Source organism: Peromyscus leucopus, chromosome 7 (genome assembly GCF_004664715.2).
Source record: "Peromyscus leucopus breed LL Stock chromosome 7, UCI_PerLeu_2.1, whole genome shotgun sequence".
In the NCBI taxonomy this organism is placed as follows: Eukaryota; Metazoa; Chordata; class Mammalia; order Rodentia; family Cricetidae; genus Peromyscus; species Peromyscus leucopus.
Window position 1 is genome coordinate 34,192,075 of NC_051069.1, and position 19,208 is coordinate 34,211,282.

The 19,208-nt window shown below is 35.3% G+C and overlaps 1 protein-coding gene across 1 annotated transcript; it reads left to right on the top strand.

Moving 5' to 3' along the window:
• The first annotated feature begins 6,492 nt into the window (after nucleotides 1-6,492).
• Nucleotides 6,493-18,255, top strand: LOC114687619 (olfactory receptor 8B3-like). Its single transcript, XM_028862210.1, is given in 4 exon segments — nucleotides 6,493-6,527; nucleotides 15,322-15,830; nucleotides 15,833-16,219; nucleotides 18,236-18,255. Coding segments are annotated over 4 exon segments (951 nt in total).
• The last annotated feature ends 953 nt before the right edge of the window (nucleotides 18,256-19,208 follow it).

Here is a 19,208-nt window from a genome sequence, read left to right on the forward strand (position 1 = left end):
AGTTCAGCTGAGATCCATTCAGATGAGGACACAGAGGCTTCCAGTTTGTGGAAACAAGATCAGCTGAGGAATTGGCAAGGTGAGGTTAGCTATGGCTGGTTCTGTTTCTCTGATCTTTCAGCGTTCACCCCAAAACCTGGCTCCAGATTTTTTATTAATAAGACCTTCTAACAATTTGTGCTGCCCATGACCACGGTATTTTTTAATGGGAGGCATTTATTTATTGGTGGCTTGTTACAGTTTCAGAACCCCAGTTAGTCTATGAACAACATAGCAGGGGGCCCTTGGGTGGTGGGCATGGTGCAGTATCAATGTTTAGGGATCACATCTAATCCACAAGTTGCAGGCAAGACAGGGCCTGGATTGGGTTTTTGAAAACTCAAAGCCCACACTTAGTAACACACCTTCTCCACTAAGACAACAGTTATTCTATCAAGACCATACCTCCTGATTCCTCCCAAACAGTTCTACTAAATGGGTACCAAGCATTCAAACTTATGATCCTATGAGGGCCATTCTTATTCTAACCACTACACACTCCAGCCAAATATTTATAATAAATATTTAAATATTCAAAGCAAGTGCACTACTCAGTCCTTAAATATAACAGTATATCAATGATGCCAAGGATTTTTACACTCATTATAATAAGAATAGAGGATATGTAGCTAGACAGATGAGTTACCAAACACCCCTGTTTTCCATGTTCATTTCTGTAAAATAGGAATGGTTAAACTGTTGTAGGATGCTTTGATTGCATTCTGACACTTCTGAAACTGCCAATAAAGTTTGCTTTGAGTCAGAGGGTGGAGCTAACTATAAGCTTACCAAAATTAGCCCTAGAGTCTTTAGAGGTCCAGGGGCATAGAGATCTGGAAGACCAGGGACAGAGAGAGAGAGACCCAAGAAGTAGTAGGGCAGGGCTTGTAGAGAGTCTTGGCCCTTTTGGATCAAGGACAAGAGAAAGAGGAGGTCACTGGTCACTTTTCTTCCTCTTCTCTAATCATTCAGGTTCTTACTCTGATATCTGACTCCCAACTTTTTATTGCTAAAGAATAATTAGATGAACACTTAATTAAACTATCATTTATTTTTTCTTACAATTTTTATAATTAAATGAAAAAGATAATATTTTTTGTTCTTTTTTTTGCCAGCTGTCACTCAGGCCCAGAAGAGGGCTATGAGTTAGCCCACCCCAATATCCACCTCATCTATGAACTGCTAGAGTATGTGAGGGGGCTGGATCTGAAGCAGGAAGGCAGCAAGATCTCCATGACACAGGACAGCAATAGGGCCTCTCAGAGGAGACCCATTAAGGGCCCAGTATTGATAGAGCAGAAGAAACCAGAGGTCTTGAGCCAGATCAACAATCCATTGCAAAGAGCACTTACAAGTAAAGATATATGGATTAAAGGGTATACTGTATGACTCACTGGACCACACTATAGCTTCCATGCCAAGACCTTTTGCTTGTTTGTTTTGTTTTGTTTTTTGGCTATACTTTTATATTTTGCTGCTTTTGAAAGGGTTCACAATGACAAATGGCAGAGGTGAAGGGACAGGGAGATAAGTGGAATTGGGATACATGATGTGAAATACACAAAGAATCAATAAAAAGTTAATTTTTTTTTAAAAAAAAGAACATTATTGTATTTGAGGAATTAGTAAAATGTTAGCCACAATCACTAGTGCTCTTGAATTTAAGAAGGAATTATGTCCAGATTAAGATATCATTGGTTGGAAACATCACAAGTGTAATATGTATGTAAATTAAAGCAAAGAATGGATATTTTTGTCGTATACAGTTCTGATTTCAGGATATGTTGTATGATATTGGGGAAATTACAGATGCATATTGTCCATTTCTACAAATATCAAGTATCAGATATGGGGATTGTTCTGGAATTGTTTTTTCAGGTGAGATTTCTATTTGAAATCTTCCAGGAGCTGTATAAGAAAAAATAAGATTGTGTGCTAACAATCTTACCTTCTCACTTTGATTTATATTTGTTCCCAAAGCATGTATGATTAAAAATTGGGTGTTTAAGTTATCTGGTCATCGCTAAGGGGCTGCTAATGAAGATACCAATGTTCCATCAATATTTCAGTTTATTTTGTTCAATTATTTAAATCATATCTAGTCCTTTGTGATCACACATAACTATAGTCACAGCAGTAAGAAGGCTGAGGTAGAAGGATTTAAGGTTTTGTGAAATGTAAAGACCCTGATGTTACAATCTAAAATATAGTTTAGACAATAGGTAAATGATTGTGAATCAATTCCTTTAAATTTTATTGTTTATTCTCAAGGGCTAAGGATACAGCTCAGTGGTATAGTTCTTGAGCATCCCATATGATGCTCTGGGCTTCTTGGATATCAATGAGTAAAAAAGTGTCAATGGTCAGTACAAGGCTTCTGGCAATAATATGCTAAATCTGAACTGAAACTAAGGTGAAGCTAATGCACTATGTCTTTATTTAACATGGTGTGGGAGTGTGACAGCATCCTTTGTAGAACTAACATTTTAGTTATTCACACTACTTAAAGTCACAATCACATCACATATAATAGGTAAAATTTTTATTTGTAAAGTAAGCTTATCTATTGAATTTCTCCTTTAATTTATGTTATGCAATTCAACTGTCTTAGCTGAAATTATGACTGTATTAGGGTTTATTGCTGTGAAGGGACATGATGACCACAGCAATTTTTATGAAGGAAAATATTTTATTGGGGGTGGCTTACAGTTCAGAAGTTTAGTCTATTATCACTATGGTGGGAAGCATGATAACGTGCAGGAAGACATAATGCTGGAGAGGTATCTGAGAGTTCTACATCTGGATCTACAGCAGCAGGAAGAGAGTGAGCCACTGGGCCTGGTTTGAGCTTTTGAAACCTCAAAGCCCACCCCAGTGACACATTACCTTCAATAATTCCACACCTACTGTAACCAGACCACATCTCCTAATAGTGCCACTCCCTAAGAGCCTATGGGGTCCATTTTCATTCAAATCACAATGACTAATGTTTTTTTGCATGTTTGAATAATATACATTATCATGGTATTAAATGTTTTCTTTCAAGCTATATATAGACTTATAACCTTTAGTCTTTCTGTATTCTTCACGATTGTGAACAAAACGTTAATCTAATTTCAAGTTATATGTAAGAAAATAGCAAAAAAACCCATAAGTTCAAATTACTAAGAATTTATTTTTTTAATAAACTTGGTTTAGTTCAATGTGACATTTTTTAACCTTTGTAGTGGCACAAATACATTGCATACTCTCTAGGTAAAGATTCATACATAAAACTGAATTACAAGAAAATAAAATCAGCACCAAATTATATGACTTAGCTGCAATGTCCTGGAAAAAATTTCCATAGTCATTGAATCAAATTCCTTTCATATTGCTTGCTTCCAATGCTAGAGTTATCCACATTTAAATGAGAGAAGTATATCCCTACTTCTCATCTTGCACTAAAATTAATATGAAATTTATGAAAGATCTTAATGAAACACTTAAAAGTTTGAAGATAATGTGTATACATACTGAAACACTCTAAGACAGCCAAGACACTCAATGAATTTCGGAAAAGGTATTTTTAAAAAAATCATTACTTTTTCGAGATTATATGATATATTAATCTATGACCTCATCTAACTCACAATGGGTATAATTAGGAAAAATAAATAACCAATATCATAGCTGTGATTTAACATAATCCATCTGTCCTGCAGCAGAAAATGTAACCATGAAAATAAATAGGGAGATTACTCAAAAAAGAAAAATGTACTACCCCATAATTGTTGTTGGATACCTAAAGAATCAATCTTAACACACAATGTAGTTAGAGATACACCCATGATTATTACTATTCACAATAATAACTTTTAGAGTTAGCACAGGAACCTCTCAATTGAATTTCAACTAGAATTCATTACATTAGTTCCTGGAGTTGTTCTCCCTCTCCTCCCAAAATAAAAATGGGTTCACATTTTCAATCATTCTTCAATCTGCTGCTAGGCTATATTATTCAAGGATATAATTTTGGCCAAAGCTTTATGAAGAGTAGAGAGTAAGTATAATCCCTAAAGCTCTATACTGTACATATGTAATACTTATATTCCTCATCTGCTGGCTAATATTTGTGAAATAAATATAACACTACAAATTGACAAAAGAGGGTCAAGTGCATATTATTTACAGCTGCAATGTGGGTTGTATTTAATAGCCAATCAATAAAAACACCTAGATCATGAAGGCACTGACATTTCCAAAGGACACATTGTTGCCCAAGAAAGAACAAAAGACAATCTGGAGAAAACAAGGCAGGCTGCCCCAAATTCTTCTCTGTTCTCTCTGTTCTTCCCACCCAATCCCCCAGGCTCCTCCCTAGCACTGAACAGAACACAAGCTTCAGCCTCCCTTCCTTCCTGTTCACATCTCCTGTGGAATGCACAGACCATCCTCTCTTAGCCTCCCCTACCATCATTCTATATCAGCCCCTAATTCAGGCAGATGTCCCCTGCTCAACCACAGGCCATCCCTGCCAGAAGACCAGATAGGTTGGCTTCAGACATTTTCCACACTCTCTGTTCCCCCAGACCCAATCCCTCAGGCTCCTCCTTAGCCCTGAAACAGATCACCACCTGCTGCCTCTCTGCCATGTCTGCTATTGATTCTACAGATTATCCTGTCATAATCCTCCTCCCACACCTCAGCTCTCTATCCCAGACCCCAACTCAAGCACTCTTCCTCTGTTGAAATGCATGGTACACCTGCCAGAAAGTCTGATGAGCTGCCTCTAGACGCTCTCTACTCTCCGCTCCCCTAGAGACAATCCTTCAGTCTCCTCCATAGAACTACAACAGATTACCAACTGCTGCTTCCCGTCTTCTCTTCCCATGTCTCCTGTGAGTCCCACAGACCACCCTCCTCACTGAAGTCCCTCTTTAACTTGTCACTGCATCTCAGCTTCTAACATCATCAGGCATTTCCTGTGAACAGAAAAGCAGAGCAAGTCAGTAAAACAAACAACACACAACCATGACACTCTGAAAACTCCAGAGTGAAAAAATAAATCAAAAAACAAACCACTCACTCAACCAAGACAAAGCCAGAAACCAGCACATAGAACTTTAATTGCCATAAACCCAGATGCCTAGATGTCAGCATAAATACACAATCAATACCAGCCAGGGCAATATGTCTTCACTAGAGTCCCAATATCCTAGCACAGCAGGCCCTGAGTATTCCAATATAGCTGAAGCAAAAACAAGACCAAACAACAACAAACAAAACCCTTAAAACCATTGCAGCTGTAAATATATGAAGTTGATAGACATCGTTAAAGAAGAAATCAATGAATCCCTTTAGGAAAAAAATTGGGTGAAATGAATAAATCCCTTAAAAAAGGCAAGAAACAAACAAACAAACAGTTGAAGGAAGTGAAACAAAATGTTCTGTGGGGGCCCACAGAGGCTCCCCAGTAAGTCATTACTTAAGGTCAGAAAGTCTGAGCTTGCTTTACACAGCAGGACTGCATAATGGGATGATTTGCATGAGGGTATGGTTACCAGGTGTTTTGAAGGGTCTACACTTGTTGATACTTTATACCTTGACCATCAAAGGGACAGATATTTTGCTCCTCCCCTTGCTGACGTATAAAAATTCCATCATGATTAAACTCTGGGTGATTGGCTACTGACCCAGGGTCCTCCCAAAGCAATCCTGTGTCTCTGCCTTTCTCACTGTCTACATCTGTATTTCTGTCTAATACTTCCTCATTCCTCTCTCCTCCCCTCAAGAACCCTCGACAGGTCAGAGCTGGACTCTTATATTGTTCAAGATCTGAAAGTGTAAACAGAAGCAATAAAGAAAACACAAACTAGCTGGGTGGTGGTGGTGCATGCCTTTAATCCCAGCACTTGGAAGGCAGAGCCAGGTGGATTTCTGTGAGTTTGAGGCCAACCTGGGCTACAGAGTGAGTTCCAGGAAAGGCACAAAGCTACACAGAGAAACCCTGTCTTGAAACCGCCCCCCCACAAAAAAAAAAGAAAAGAAAAGTTAGCTCATACAGACCCACTATAATGCCATATGGCCAAGGAACAACAGAATGCCAGGATTAGACATATAGACAAATTCTATAAAGATATAAATTTGAAAATTATATTATGCCAGAATTTGAATAATAACTGCAGCAGCTTTAGACTGGGGATTTTTCCTGAGCACTCTGACCACTAAGAGTTAATGATACACTGCTTGGGACATGACAAAATGCCCATGGTGGCTTGAAGATTTTGTTTTGGTCTAGTGTCCTTGAATCAACCAAAGCTACCAGCCTGAGAAAAGGCTATCATATACTTCTAGATTCTCAAAAATTAAGTTATGGGATTAATGAGTAAGAGTGATAACTCTGTTTATTAATGGTATCAAAACTTGAAGAAAATGATTGGAAATGAAACTCTCTTCTGTCATAATTTAATGATGACTAAAAATGAGCAAAAGGAAGTGGAACACATGTCCAAAACAAAAAATGATATTATCTATGTTTTGAAACATCATGAATGTATCCTTGCTTACTAAATTCTGTATAAATAAAGAAACACTGGATGTTAGTCAGACAGGCTGCAAGATTCTCCAAACCACCATGGCCTGGCTCACTTCCTTCTCCTGCCAACTCCTTACATCTTCTTCTGTGACCTCTCCACCACTAGGAATGACTCCTGTCTACTTCCTCTCTGTCCATGTCTCCTAAAGTGAAACTAAGAAGTATCTATCCCATATATGATTCCTCCATCGCTGCTCTTGCTTCAACCCATCTTCAGGCCCTGCTCTCATCCAGAGCTGGAGTCCAGCACTGGAGAAGCTATTTTAATATCTAACAAAATAGACTTCAAACCAAAAGAGATTATTCAAAAGAGATAGGGAAGGATCCTACATACTCATCAAAGAAAAGTCCACCAAATGACATTTGAATTCTTAACATCTATGCCCAAACACAAGGGCATCAATCTTTGTAAAAGAAGCACTACCACAGCTGAAATCACACATTGACCCTCACACATTGATAGTGAGAGTCTTCAATAACCCACTTTCACCTATTGACAGGTCATCCATCCAAACATTAAGCAGAGAAATGCTAAATCTAACAGATGCTCTAATCCAAATGAACGTAACAGATATTTACAGAACATTCCACACATACAAAAAAAGAATATATCTTTTTCTCAGAATCTCATGGAACTTTTCCAAAATTGACTATATAGTCAGACACATAGAAAGTCTCATCGGATCTAAGAAAATTAAAATAATTCCCTGCGTGTCATCAGAGCACCACAGAATGAAGCTGAATTTAAACAACAGAAAGTTACAAATTCCTAGAAACTGAACAACTCTCCACTGAATGAAAAATGGGTCAAGATAGCAATAAATAAAGACTTTCTATAATTCAATGAAAATTAATACACAGCATATCCAAACATATGGGACACAATGCAGGTGATGCCAAGAGTAAAGTTCACAGCCCTAAGTGCATATCTAAAAATAAATGGTGAGGTCTCATACCAACAACTTTACAGCACACCAACACCTCTACAACAAAAAGAAGTAAGCACACACAAGAGGAGTAGATGGTAGGAAATAATCAAACTAAGAGCTGAAATCAGTAAAATAGGAAGAGCACAATACAAAAAGTCTTTGAGAAAATCAGCAGTATAGACAAACCCCTTTCCAAACTAACTTAAGATAGAGAATAAGGGGGTTGGAGCAACAGACACTGATGAAATCCAAGATAATCATTAGTGCAATTTAAAAAACCTGTACTAAAAGAATATTTAAAAGTCTCAAAAAATGGATAATTTTCTCAATAGGGATTCTTTATCAAAGTAAAATAAAGATAAGGTAAACAATTTAAATAGATCTATAATGCCTAGTGAAATAGAAGAAGTCAATAAGTCAGTTTCCCAACCAATAAAAAAACCCAGGACCACACAATTTTAGCATATAATTCTAGTAGACTATCATAAAAGAGTTAACACCAATACTCCTTAAACAGATGGAAACCAAAAAACAGATGGAAAATTTCACAATTCATTTTATGAGGCCATAATTACTGATATCCAAATCACATAAAAACTCAATGAAGAAGGAAAATTGTAGACCAATTTCCATTATGAACATAGATGCAAAAATAATCATTAAAATACTTGCAAGCTGAAGCCAAGTACACATCGAAAAGATCATCCACCATAATCAGGGAGGATTCAGCCCACATATACAAGGATGGTTCAACATAAAAAAATCAACAATGTAATTCATTATATAAATAAACTGAAAGGGAAAAATAACACATGATCATCTCATTAGACACAAAAATGTCCTTTGACAAAAGCTAATCACTCTTCAAGATAAAAGTAGTGGAGAGATTAGGGATATACCTAAACATAATAAAGACACTTTACAGTAAGTCTAAAGCCAACAGCAAATTAAAGAGAGAAATTCAAAGCAATTCCACTAAAATCAGGAACAAGACAAGGTTGTTTATCCTTTCCCTATCTATTCAGTATAACACTTAAAGTTTTAGCTAGAATAATAAGACAATCTAAGAATAATAAGAGTAATAAGACAATCAAAGAATCCAAATTGGAAAAGATGAAGTCAAAGTATTGTTATTTGCAGATGATATGATAGTATATATAACTGACCTTAAAATTCCACCAGGGAACTCCTGCAGTTGATAAACACTTACAGTAAAGTGGGTGGATAAAAGATCAACTTTAAAAAATCAGTGGCCCTTCTTATACAAGTGACAAATGGACAGAGAAAGAAATCAGAAACAACACTTTTCACAGTAGCCAATAATATAAAATATCATGGGTAATTCTAACCAAGCAAATAAAAGATTTGTATGATGCAAGCTCCAAGAATTTGAAAAAAGGAAATTGAATAAGATATCAGAAGATAGGAAGATCTCCCAGGATCAAGGATCAGTGGGATTAACAGTAAAAATGGCCCTTCTACCTAGTACAATCTACAGATTCATTGCAATTCCCATCAAAATCCCAACACAATTCTTTACAGACATTGAAAGAACAATTCTCAAGTTTATATGAAAAAAAACCAACAACAATGAGGACAGCTAAAACAATTCTGACCAATAAGAGAACTGCTGGAAGTATCACTATCCCTGATTTCAAGATGTACCACAGTGCTATTGTAATAAAAACTATATGGTTTCGGCATAAAAACAGATACATTGGCCAATAGAATCTAATTGGAGCCCTAGACATAAACCCACACACCTATGGACGCCTAGTTTTTTGTAAAGAAGCCATAAATACACATTGGAATATAGACAGCATCTTCAAAAAATGGTGCTGGTCAAACTGGCTAGAATTCAAATAGATCCATGTTCCTTACCCTGCATAAAACTCCAGTGGATTGAAGACCTCAATATAAAGCCAGATACACTAAACCTGATAGAAGAGAATGTGGAGGATAGTCTTGAAATCCTTGGCATAGGAATTGACTTTCTGAACAGAACACAAATGAGTGCAAGCATTAAAATCAACAATCAATGAACAGGACTTCATTAAACTTAAAATCTTTTATAGGGCAAAGAGCATTGTCAACAGGACAAAATGACAGCCTGCAGAATGGGAAAATGTTTTCACCAACTCCACATACAATAGAGGACTAATATCCAAAATATATAAAGAACTCAAGAAACCAAATATCAAAGAACAAATAATCCATTTTTAAAATGGGGAACAGATCTAAACAGAATTCTCAATAGAGGAATTTCAAATGTCTGAGAAACACTTAAAGAAATGTTCAGCATCCTTAGCCACCATTGAAATGAAAATCAAAACTGCTTTGATATTCCATCTTACACATGTCAGAATTGGTAAGATCAATAATACAATGACAGCTCATGCAGATGAGGATATGGAGCAAGGGGAACAGTTCTCCACTGATTGTGGGAGTGAAAACTTGTACAGCCACCAAGGAAATCAATATGGCTATTCATCAGAATATTGAGAATTGATCTACCCTAAGTCCCAGCCATAGCACTCTTGGGCATGTATAATAACCACTCCTTCCTACCACAAAGTCAGTTGCTTAGCTGTGTTCATTGTGGCTTTATTCATAACAGCCAATAACTGGAGACAACTTAGATGCCCCTCACCCAAAGACTGGATAAAGAAAATGTATATTTACACAGTGGAGTATTATTCAGCTGTTTAAAATCTGGCAAATGGCATCATGAAATTTGCAGGCAAATGAATGGAACTAGAAAAAAATCCTGAGTGAGGTAACCCTGACCCAGAAACAGTTCAAACGAATTATAGAATTATAATAAATAAGAAGATTAAAACAATAACAAAAGATCTGTCTAGAAAATATCTCAGGCCTAGATAGATCCATAGCAAAATTCTGTCAGACTTACAACTAATACTTTTAAAAATTATACAAAAATAATAAATATAAGAAACCTTCCAAAATCCTTCTACAAGCCAATATTGTCCTAATATTCATAACAGATAACGACACAACAAAAAAGAAAACTACAAACTAATATTTCTGATGAACATAGATGAAAAATCCTCAGTGAAATGTTCACAAATTAAATACAAGCATATAAAACAAAAACCAACAAATAAAAACAAAAAAAAACAACAAAAATACATCATAACCAGTTTGGCTTTGTACTCTATATACAATGATGATTCAACATATGTAAGTCAATATATGAGGGAGTTGAAGATTAGTTAGTTATGGTTGAAGATTAGTTAGTTATAGTTGAAAATTAATTAGGATAGAAAGTACATTAGATACATCTTTGAATTACCAAAATAGGATAGATAATGGAATTATTTTCTCTGATTTGTCAAATACCTGTTTAGGTATTTATTACTTGTATATATTGTATATAGATATTGTACATTTGTATATAGTTTTTCTTTTGTTAGTTATAACCTTTTGCTTTTTTTCTTTTTATTAAAATAGAAAAGGGGAAATGTGGTGGTAATCTAATTGTACTGAAATATTATTTTGATTGTATGTTAATAAATAAAGTTGTCTGGGGGTCAGAGCTATTAGAGTCATAGCAAGAGTGTGGCGGTGGTGGCATACACCTTTAATACCATAGATATCTGTGTGTTCAGGATCAGAGCTATTAGAGCCATAGCAAGAGTGTGGCGGTGGTGGCACATGCCTTTAATCCCATAAGATCTCTGTGTGTTCAGGGATACAGTCAGCATTGGAGACATATGCCTTTAAGACCTAGGGGGCTGTACATTCAGACAGTGACGAGGCAGTCATGTGTTTGGGTTTACAACCAATGAGAAGGCAGAACGACATACTATAAAAAAAACGAACCGACAGGAAGTAGGTCTCTTTTCGCGAAGCTGGGACAGCAGGAGGAAGGGTGAGATTTTAGCTCTGAGCTCTGACCTCTTGGCTTTCTCTTTTACATTGTTTCTGTGTTTCTTATTTAATAAGACGGTTGGTTACATCTACAAATATATGTAATAAGTCATCTTTAAAAGATTATAAGATCATTCTAGAAAAACCTCTGTGAAAATAAATGATAAATATCTTACGGAAAGTAGGACTAGAGGAAACATACCTACACATAAGAAAAGCTATATAAGATAAACCCACAGTCACCATCATCCAAAATGGAGAATAACTTGAAGCAGTCTCATTAAAATAAGGAGTGAGCTGGGAATATCTAGTGTCTCCCCTCCTTTTATGTACAGTGCTTGAGGCACTAGCTACAGCAATAAGATCAGAAGAGGAAACTAAACAGATACAAATAGGAAGGAAGGAAGTCAAATTATCTCTAATTGAAGATAATGTTATTATACATAGGAAATTCCAAAAATTGTAATAGAAAACTTATAGAAATGATCAAAATATTTTTAACAAAGTGCCAGAATACAAAATCAACTTATAAAAATAAGTACTTTTCCATACACCAATAGCAATCTTCCTCAAAAGATTATGGACTCATTTTCATTCACATAGCTTAATGATACCCAATGTCAGGAAGTAGAGTGTGGATGGGAAATGGGGCCTGTACATAAAACCTCAAGAACTCCCTCCAGAGACCCTTATCACCTGTCACTGTTCTATTTCCCAAAAGTTTTACAGCTTTCCCAAACAGCACTACCAGCTGGGGGGTACCTAAGTTCATAACCTTCATTTAATTCAAATGTTTCTCTGTTTAATTTTTTTTAGGATGACTTTTCTACTGATGAATATAGGCTATTAAGATTACCCACTATAATTGTTTGGGAGTTAGCCTATGTCTTTATATCTAGTAATATTTGTTTTATCAAATTGAGTAGATTCACGGTGTGTGTGTGTGTGTGTGTGTGTGTGTGTGTGTGTGCACGTGTGTGTCTAAATTAAAATGTTATCTTGATTGATTCTTCTCGTATTTAATATACTGACAAGCAAAGTGCATTTCTTGGTGGTAACAAATAGACTGGTCCCCTTTTCACTCATTTTACTAGTCAATATATTTTGATTGGAAAATTGAGACCATTAGTAAAAGATGTGCACTGATGCCTGTCTTTCAGTTGATTCATATTGTTTGCTGTTTTGCTCTTTCTCATTTGACTAACTAATGACCTAATGTGGCCTGTTGTTTCCTGTATCCTTACAGATTTTTTATCTTTGCTTTCATTTGAAATAGATACCTTCATTTATATTCTGTAGAGATGACTTAGTGACCATAGATTCCTTTAGCCTGTTTCCATCATTGGAATATTTATTTTGTCCTCAATTATGACAAAAGATTTTTCTAGGTAGAGTAATAAGTATTTGCAAATGTCTTTAGATCTCGAAAAATTTCACTTCAAGACTTCCTGATGATGGGTAACGATCCTCCCAGGTAAAAGAACCCCAATTGGTTGTCCAGTGTCAAATGATCAGTCCTAAAAAATATATACAAGTAACATCGTATGTGCTCAACAGGATAGTATAGTCATTTCCACATGCCATTCACATACTAACATCACATATTTCTCAGCATGTAGGTGTGCAGATTCATAAGAATTCAGATGGAGAAAAAGGGGAGAGGCTCATGACAAGGAGAAAGCAGAGGTAAGTCAGAAAATATAGGAGGTCTTTGGCCAGTCACAAATTATGTGACTCATTTATGAAATGCAACTGCTCTGGCAGAAGAGTCTTCTCAGCATGAGATGAGTACATAAATTCTCTTCTAAACCTATTTTTTCAGGCCCAACAAACACCCTTAAACAGTTTTTGCATTATTGCACCAGTATGGATATCTTGCCTTGCAGGTTGGTATTGCTGTATGTAGGCTCCATTAGTGGGTAATATATCTTTTTTTTTTTTTTTTTTTTTTTTTTTTTTTTTGGTTTTTCGAGACAGGGCTTCTCTGTGTAGCTTTGCACCTTTCCTGGAATTCACTTGGTAGCCCAGGCTGGCCTCGAACTCACAGAGATCCGCCTGCCTCTGCATAGAGCTTTCCAGAACCCTGAAAGCTAGGAGAGAGCGAGACAGAGAGAGACAGAGAGAGACAGAGACAGAGAGACAGAGATTCTTGTTCTCTTCAAGACTGATTTCTCTATGTCCTTCAGTCAAGATGTATACTTCAGAAATAGTCTTTCCATCTGGTTATGGTTGGCAGCCAAGAGCAATAGCAATATATTGTGTTTAGGTATTTGCCATGTGCCATCATATTATCACAAATTAACTTACAGTATTTTTTAGCTTTCATAACAACCTGACAAAATATGAGCTCTCAGTCACCGTCACTACTTTATAAATTTTGAACACAAATCAAAGCAAAGGAAATTTAACTGACAGAATTAATTAGATTAAATTCTCAGAAGGACCCCCAGGTTGCAATTTCTAATCATTGTAAAATTAAAAACTTTTGAAAGGGGAAATTTAATAAAGTGAAATATTCAATGAGAGACTATTGAACTGAGCTACTGCAATTATTGAAATATTTCTGATAAAGGAAGTAGGAAATATAGAATAGGAATATGTAGAAACATTCCTATTTAGGATGTGGAAAGTAATGAGATAATGCAACATATTTCCCTTCAGATATGAATATAATATGGAGATGGAATCTTGTTTTGGGGTTTGTCTTGGGAATTCTACAAGCCCAAGGGTAAATTAAAAATTTCTGTAAAATTGTGAGTCCCTTAGGTATTAAAGAGAGATTGGTCCAGAGTGTAAATAAAATCCTTCTATGCCCTTCTTATACCAAGATGCTATTCTTCAGGGAAGAGAACTAACAAGATTCTTTCCATTTAAAGCCTGGCATATTACATTAATATCATTACACTTACATTGAAACTCCTCCATATTGTAAAGTGACAAGTAGACCAATATGAAGACTTTTACTGTTATGAATAAGTAGTGAAAGATCATAATCAGCAAATGTAAGTTACAATCCATAAATATTTCCAAGGCACTTTGTAAATTGTTAGTAAAAACAACAACAAGAGCCTCATAATGCACAAATGCTGAAATTTTCATTTCAAGTAACAATAAGAAAACACCAATCTTTTCTGGCTCAACAATGGTGAGTTTATAAACTCTATGTACCTTAATGTCTTTGTTTATGATAGAAGTTCAGAGATATATGACAGGTCCAATTTTCCCATTTTTAAACCTTGCGATATAAATAAACCTGACATGAACATGTTCCAGATAGAAAGTAGAGATATTTTTAAAACATAGTATAAATAAATTCCTTCTCCAAGTACAGAACTTTGAAATGTAAACTTTGAAATTTGATTCTGTGACATACAGTAGTTTCTCACCTTGCCTTTATTCAGAGTCCTTACTTGTGCATGGATAATGTTTCAATTTTTCATTCTACATCTATCTAATCTGAACAAATATAAATATTAATTGTTAAATTTTCTATTGCTATTTTTTCTAGAAAGCAATTTAATCAAGTAAAAGAAGAAATAATAAGATGAGATAAAGGTGTTTCTGTCCAGTCATACTTTCCTTATACCTTGGTTTGTAAACAGTCATGTTTACATGAAATGACCCAGCCTTCATTCAGTATTTCAGAAGCTGAGATACATTGACATGTTTAGCTTGGAAAGACTGTAATAAGGGAAACTCTATGGCACTCACTGCCATGAGAAAGGCAGATTCTACAGTTTGAGCCTGGGGTAGACTTGAAAATTTCCTGTGAATATACATTGGTGGAAAGAAATATAATGTGGAAACAGATATTTTGTCTTACAGTGTAATGCATTGACCAATGCCTGCAGATTCCAATAGGAAAATAATGGCTGTTGGAATTAGGTCTTTTGTGACTGAATTTATCCTGATTGGCTTAACAGACCAGCCCAGTCTCCAACTACCTCTGTTCTTCCTATTTCTTCTAATGTATTTGGTGACTATGATGGGGAATTTGGGTTTGATAATTCTAATTGGACTTAATTCACATCTTCATACACCCATGTACTTTTTTCTCTTTAACTTGTCTTTGATAGACTTCTGCTACTCTTCAGTGTTTACACCCAAAATGCTGTTGAACTTCATATTAAATAAGAATATTATCTCTTATATAGGTTGTATGACCCAACTCTATTTTTATTCATTTTTTGTTATTTCTGAGTGTTATGTGTTAATGTCGATGGCCTATGATCGCTATGTGGCCATCTGTAACCCGCTCTTATATAATATTGCTATGTCCCCTAAAATATGTTCCTACCTAATGCTTGGTTCATATTTGATGGCATTTTCTGGTGCCATGGCTCACACAGGATGCATGCTGAGACTGACCTTCTGTGATGCAAACACCATCAATCAAACTTCTGTGACATCCTCCCTGTGATGCAGCTCTCCTGCACCAGCACCTACGTCAATGAATTGGAGGTTTTCATTGTGGTGGGCATCAACATCATTGTGACCAGCATCACCATCTTTATTTCTTATGGTTTCATTGTCTCCAGTGTCTGCCATATAAACTCTGCTGAGGGCAGGTCCAAGGCCTTCAGCACCTGCAGTTCCCACATAATTGCTGTTTCTCTGTTCTTTGGATCAGGTGCATTTATGTATCTTAAACCCTCCTCGGCTGGGTCCATGAATAAAGGAAAAATCTCTTCTGTCTTTTATACCAATGTGGTTCCCATGCTGAATCCATTAATTTACAGCTTGAGGAACAAAGATGTTAAAGTTGCCCTTAGGAAAACCCTGAGCAGGTGGAAATTATGTTAGAAACAGCATCTCTACTTTCCTGTAGCTTTGTTGATGTTTATCTTTTTATTAAAATATTAGATGAAATATGTTTCCTATTTTATCATGTAATTATTAGGTATATTCTCAATTTGTTTTCAGGTTTTGTTAATAATAGCTATTCCTTTCTCGTCATCATTTAGTACATATGTTTTATCATGTTAAAAAATTTAATTCATTGCATTTTATTGTTATTATTGATTTTTTTCTTTTAGGAAAGATAAATTATTCATTAAACTATCAAGCAAATGCTAAGATGATATTTTGCTAATGAATGGGATGTGTGATTCTTTTATTATATTTCACTGAACATACAAATGAGACTATTTCTGTCATCAAACTTCAAAAATGAATATCTCAGGTATATGCAAGTTTCACAAAGACCATTTAAATACAACCCGTTTTGCTGTTGTAAACATTGAGCCTTCTTGTTATAGTTCTTTAATATTTTTCATTGTACCCAAACTCACACTAGATTTACATATATAAATATATAAATATATATATATATATATATATATATATTTATGACATGGATTGTATACTAATGTGCAACAAGGTTGATAATTAAAGTATTATAGTTATTCCAATAAAAAGTCCCAAGTACTTTTCAATGTACTTAATATTTTTGTGTCAGTAAATGTGAAAGAAAAAAAATTCCATTTTGAAATCTTACTGCCTTTGTTTTTAGATGATTAACACATTTCTCATGTTAAATGTTGCTTAACTTTCCACTAGAAAATAACTTAGTGGCACTCTTTGTTGTGATTTAAGGTAGTTTAGAGGTGACTGGCTCAAAAAGCCAGATTTTGTACAAAAATAATAAAAATGTGAATTTGAAATGTTTTCATGTGTTTGATACTTAAGAAGATGAGAATAGGAAAGAAGAGAGCCTAACAACATTCCGCCATGCTCTCCAAGACGCAAATCCAGATTATGACTTCCCTCTCTAACAGGGTTTAGAAGATACATTGCCATGTAAATTTATATCTCTGTGTGTATTATCTTCCACTTTCAAATTTTTGAGAAAAGCTACAGTCCTCAACAGGTATATGCCAATGATGTTGGGCTGTGAAAAGAGAATGGCTACATTTGGGTGGAATCAAAAAATAACATAGTGGTCAGATGAGATAGTTCATTAGGCAAAGGCACCTGCTCCTCAGGCTGATGCCCTATGTTCAATTCCTAGCACCCACATACGAGAAGGAAAAAAAAAACCTGATTCCCAGTGTGGTCCTCTGACTTCCCCACATGAACTGTGGTATGTACACACCACACATAAGCTAATTAATTAATTAATTAATTGATTGATTAAGAATAAAGAAAGAATGATAATTGAAGCTCAAGTTAGGAATTTGGAAATAAAGTGAAAATTAAAGCACCCCAGTATTCAAATCTCCAAATTAAAATTTCTAGATTTCCCTAAGTAGGATAGGTTTAAGTTATTTATCATAAAGAAATATTAATTCCTGAAGTTCTAATTGTCCTAGAATATCTGGGGACAATTAAAGTTTTCTGATCTCTGGACATTTATTTGCGGATTCTTTATAGTTCTGTAGTCAGTAAAACCTCTCGTTTCAGCTGGGAAAATTTAAACATCCAAATGTTAAACCAATGAATAAATCAAGCAATTGAAAGAAATTTTGTGGTCAAACTCAAATTATTATACTTCTGTCCAAGAATTGGAGATTGCATTCTTTTTTTTTTCCTCTTTGGGCAAACAGACCAAAGACATTTGTGCTGAAGATCATTAATCAAAGAACAACAGAAAGCTTTGTGCTACAAAAGTATTCACAATTTTAGTGTTTTTATCATAACTTTGTATTTAAGCATTGTGAAATTTAGTATAAGTGGTTGATTTGTGTATTGTGATTAGCTGGTGGCCATTGGCATCACTGGTTTTCACTCCAAAGTTTATATTTATTTAAATCAGCTGAGCTTTCAGTTTTTCTTTCATTTGTAATTTTCTTACTTTGAGATAAAAGGCTTTTCTCATAGATTGGACAATCTTCATAAATATTCAAAATAACTTTTCCATTGTTTCTAATTCTCCAGAGAAGGGGTGTGTTTACACTGTTACAACTTTTACCGCTAATTGGAGTATCCATATTAAATTATCTCACAAAGTTTTCATCCAACAAATCTCAAAATATAAATAAAACTTGTTACAACATTAGAAGATACATTTGTTTTGATATGAGTTCTCATCATTTAAGGAAATTTGAAGAAAAATAATATTTAAATAATAATTTTTAATATTTAAGACTACTACAATTATTATAGATGATATAGTTGATAACTTTTTCATTGACTTTAAGATGTACTTATTTGATTTTCTTTTCAAAGAAGGAAAGCACTAAGAAAAATTATATTGTTATTAAAGTGCTCAGAGCTGAGGATGGAGAGATATTTCATTTAGTATAAGTATTTGCTGAACAAGCATAAGGTCTAAGTGTGGAGCTCAGCATCCATAATAAAATAAATCCAGTGTTTTCGATGAGTACGCTTATAACACGAGAGCTGTACCATGGAGACAGGAAGAATAATGGATGATGCTGGGCAGACACTACCTCCAGATTTAGTAAGGTACTGTCTCAAAGGACCTAGGATGCGGGTGATAAAGCAGGACACTTGACACTCTTCTGTGGTACACCTGTGCAGACATCACATATTTAAACAATACTCAAAAATACTCAAATGCAGAGAGAGAGAGAGAGAGAAGTGTAATTGTCATATTAAGAATTAGGACTAGAAGCAAAGCACAATGCTCACTTTTTCCTACTGTTTTTTTTTCCTTTTATTTTATAATATCATTCAGTTCTATATATCAGCCACGGATTCCCTTGTTCTCCCCCCTCCTGCCCCCTCCCCCTGCTCCAGCCCACTCCCCCTTCCCACCTCCTCCAGGGCAAAGCCTCCCCTGAGGACTGAAACTTTTTCCTACTGTTAAT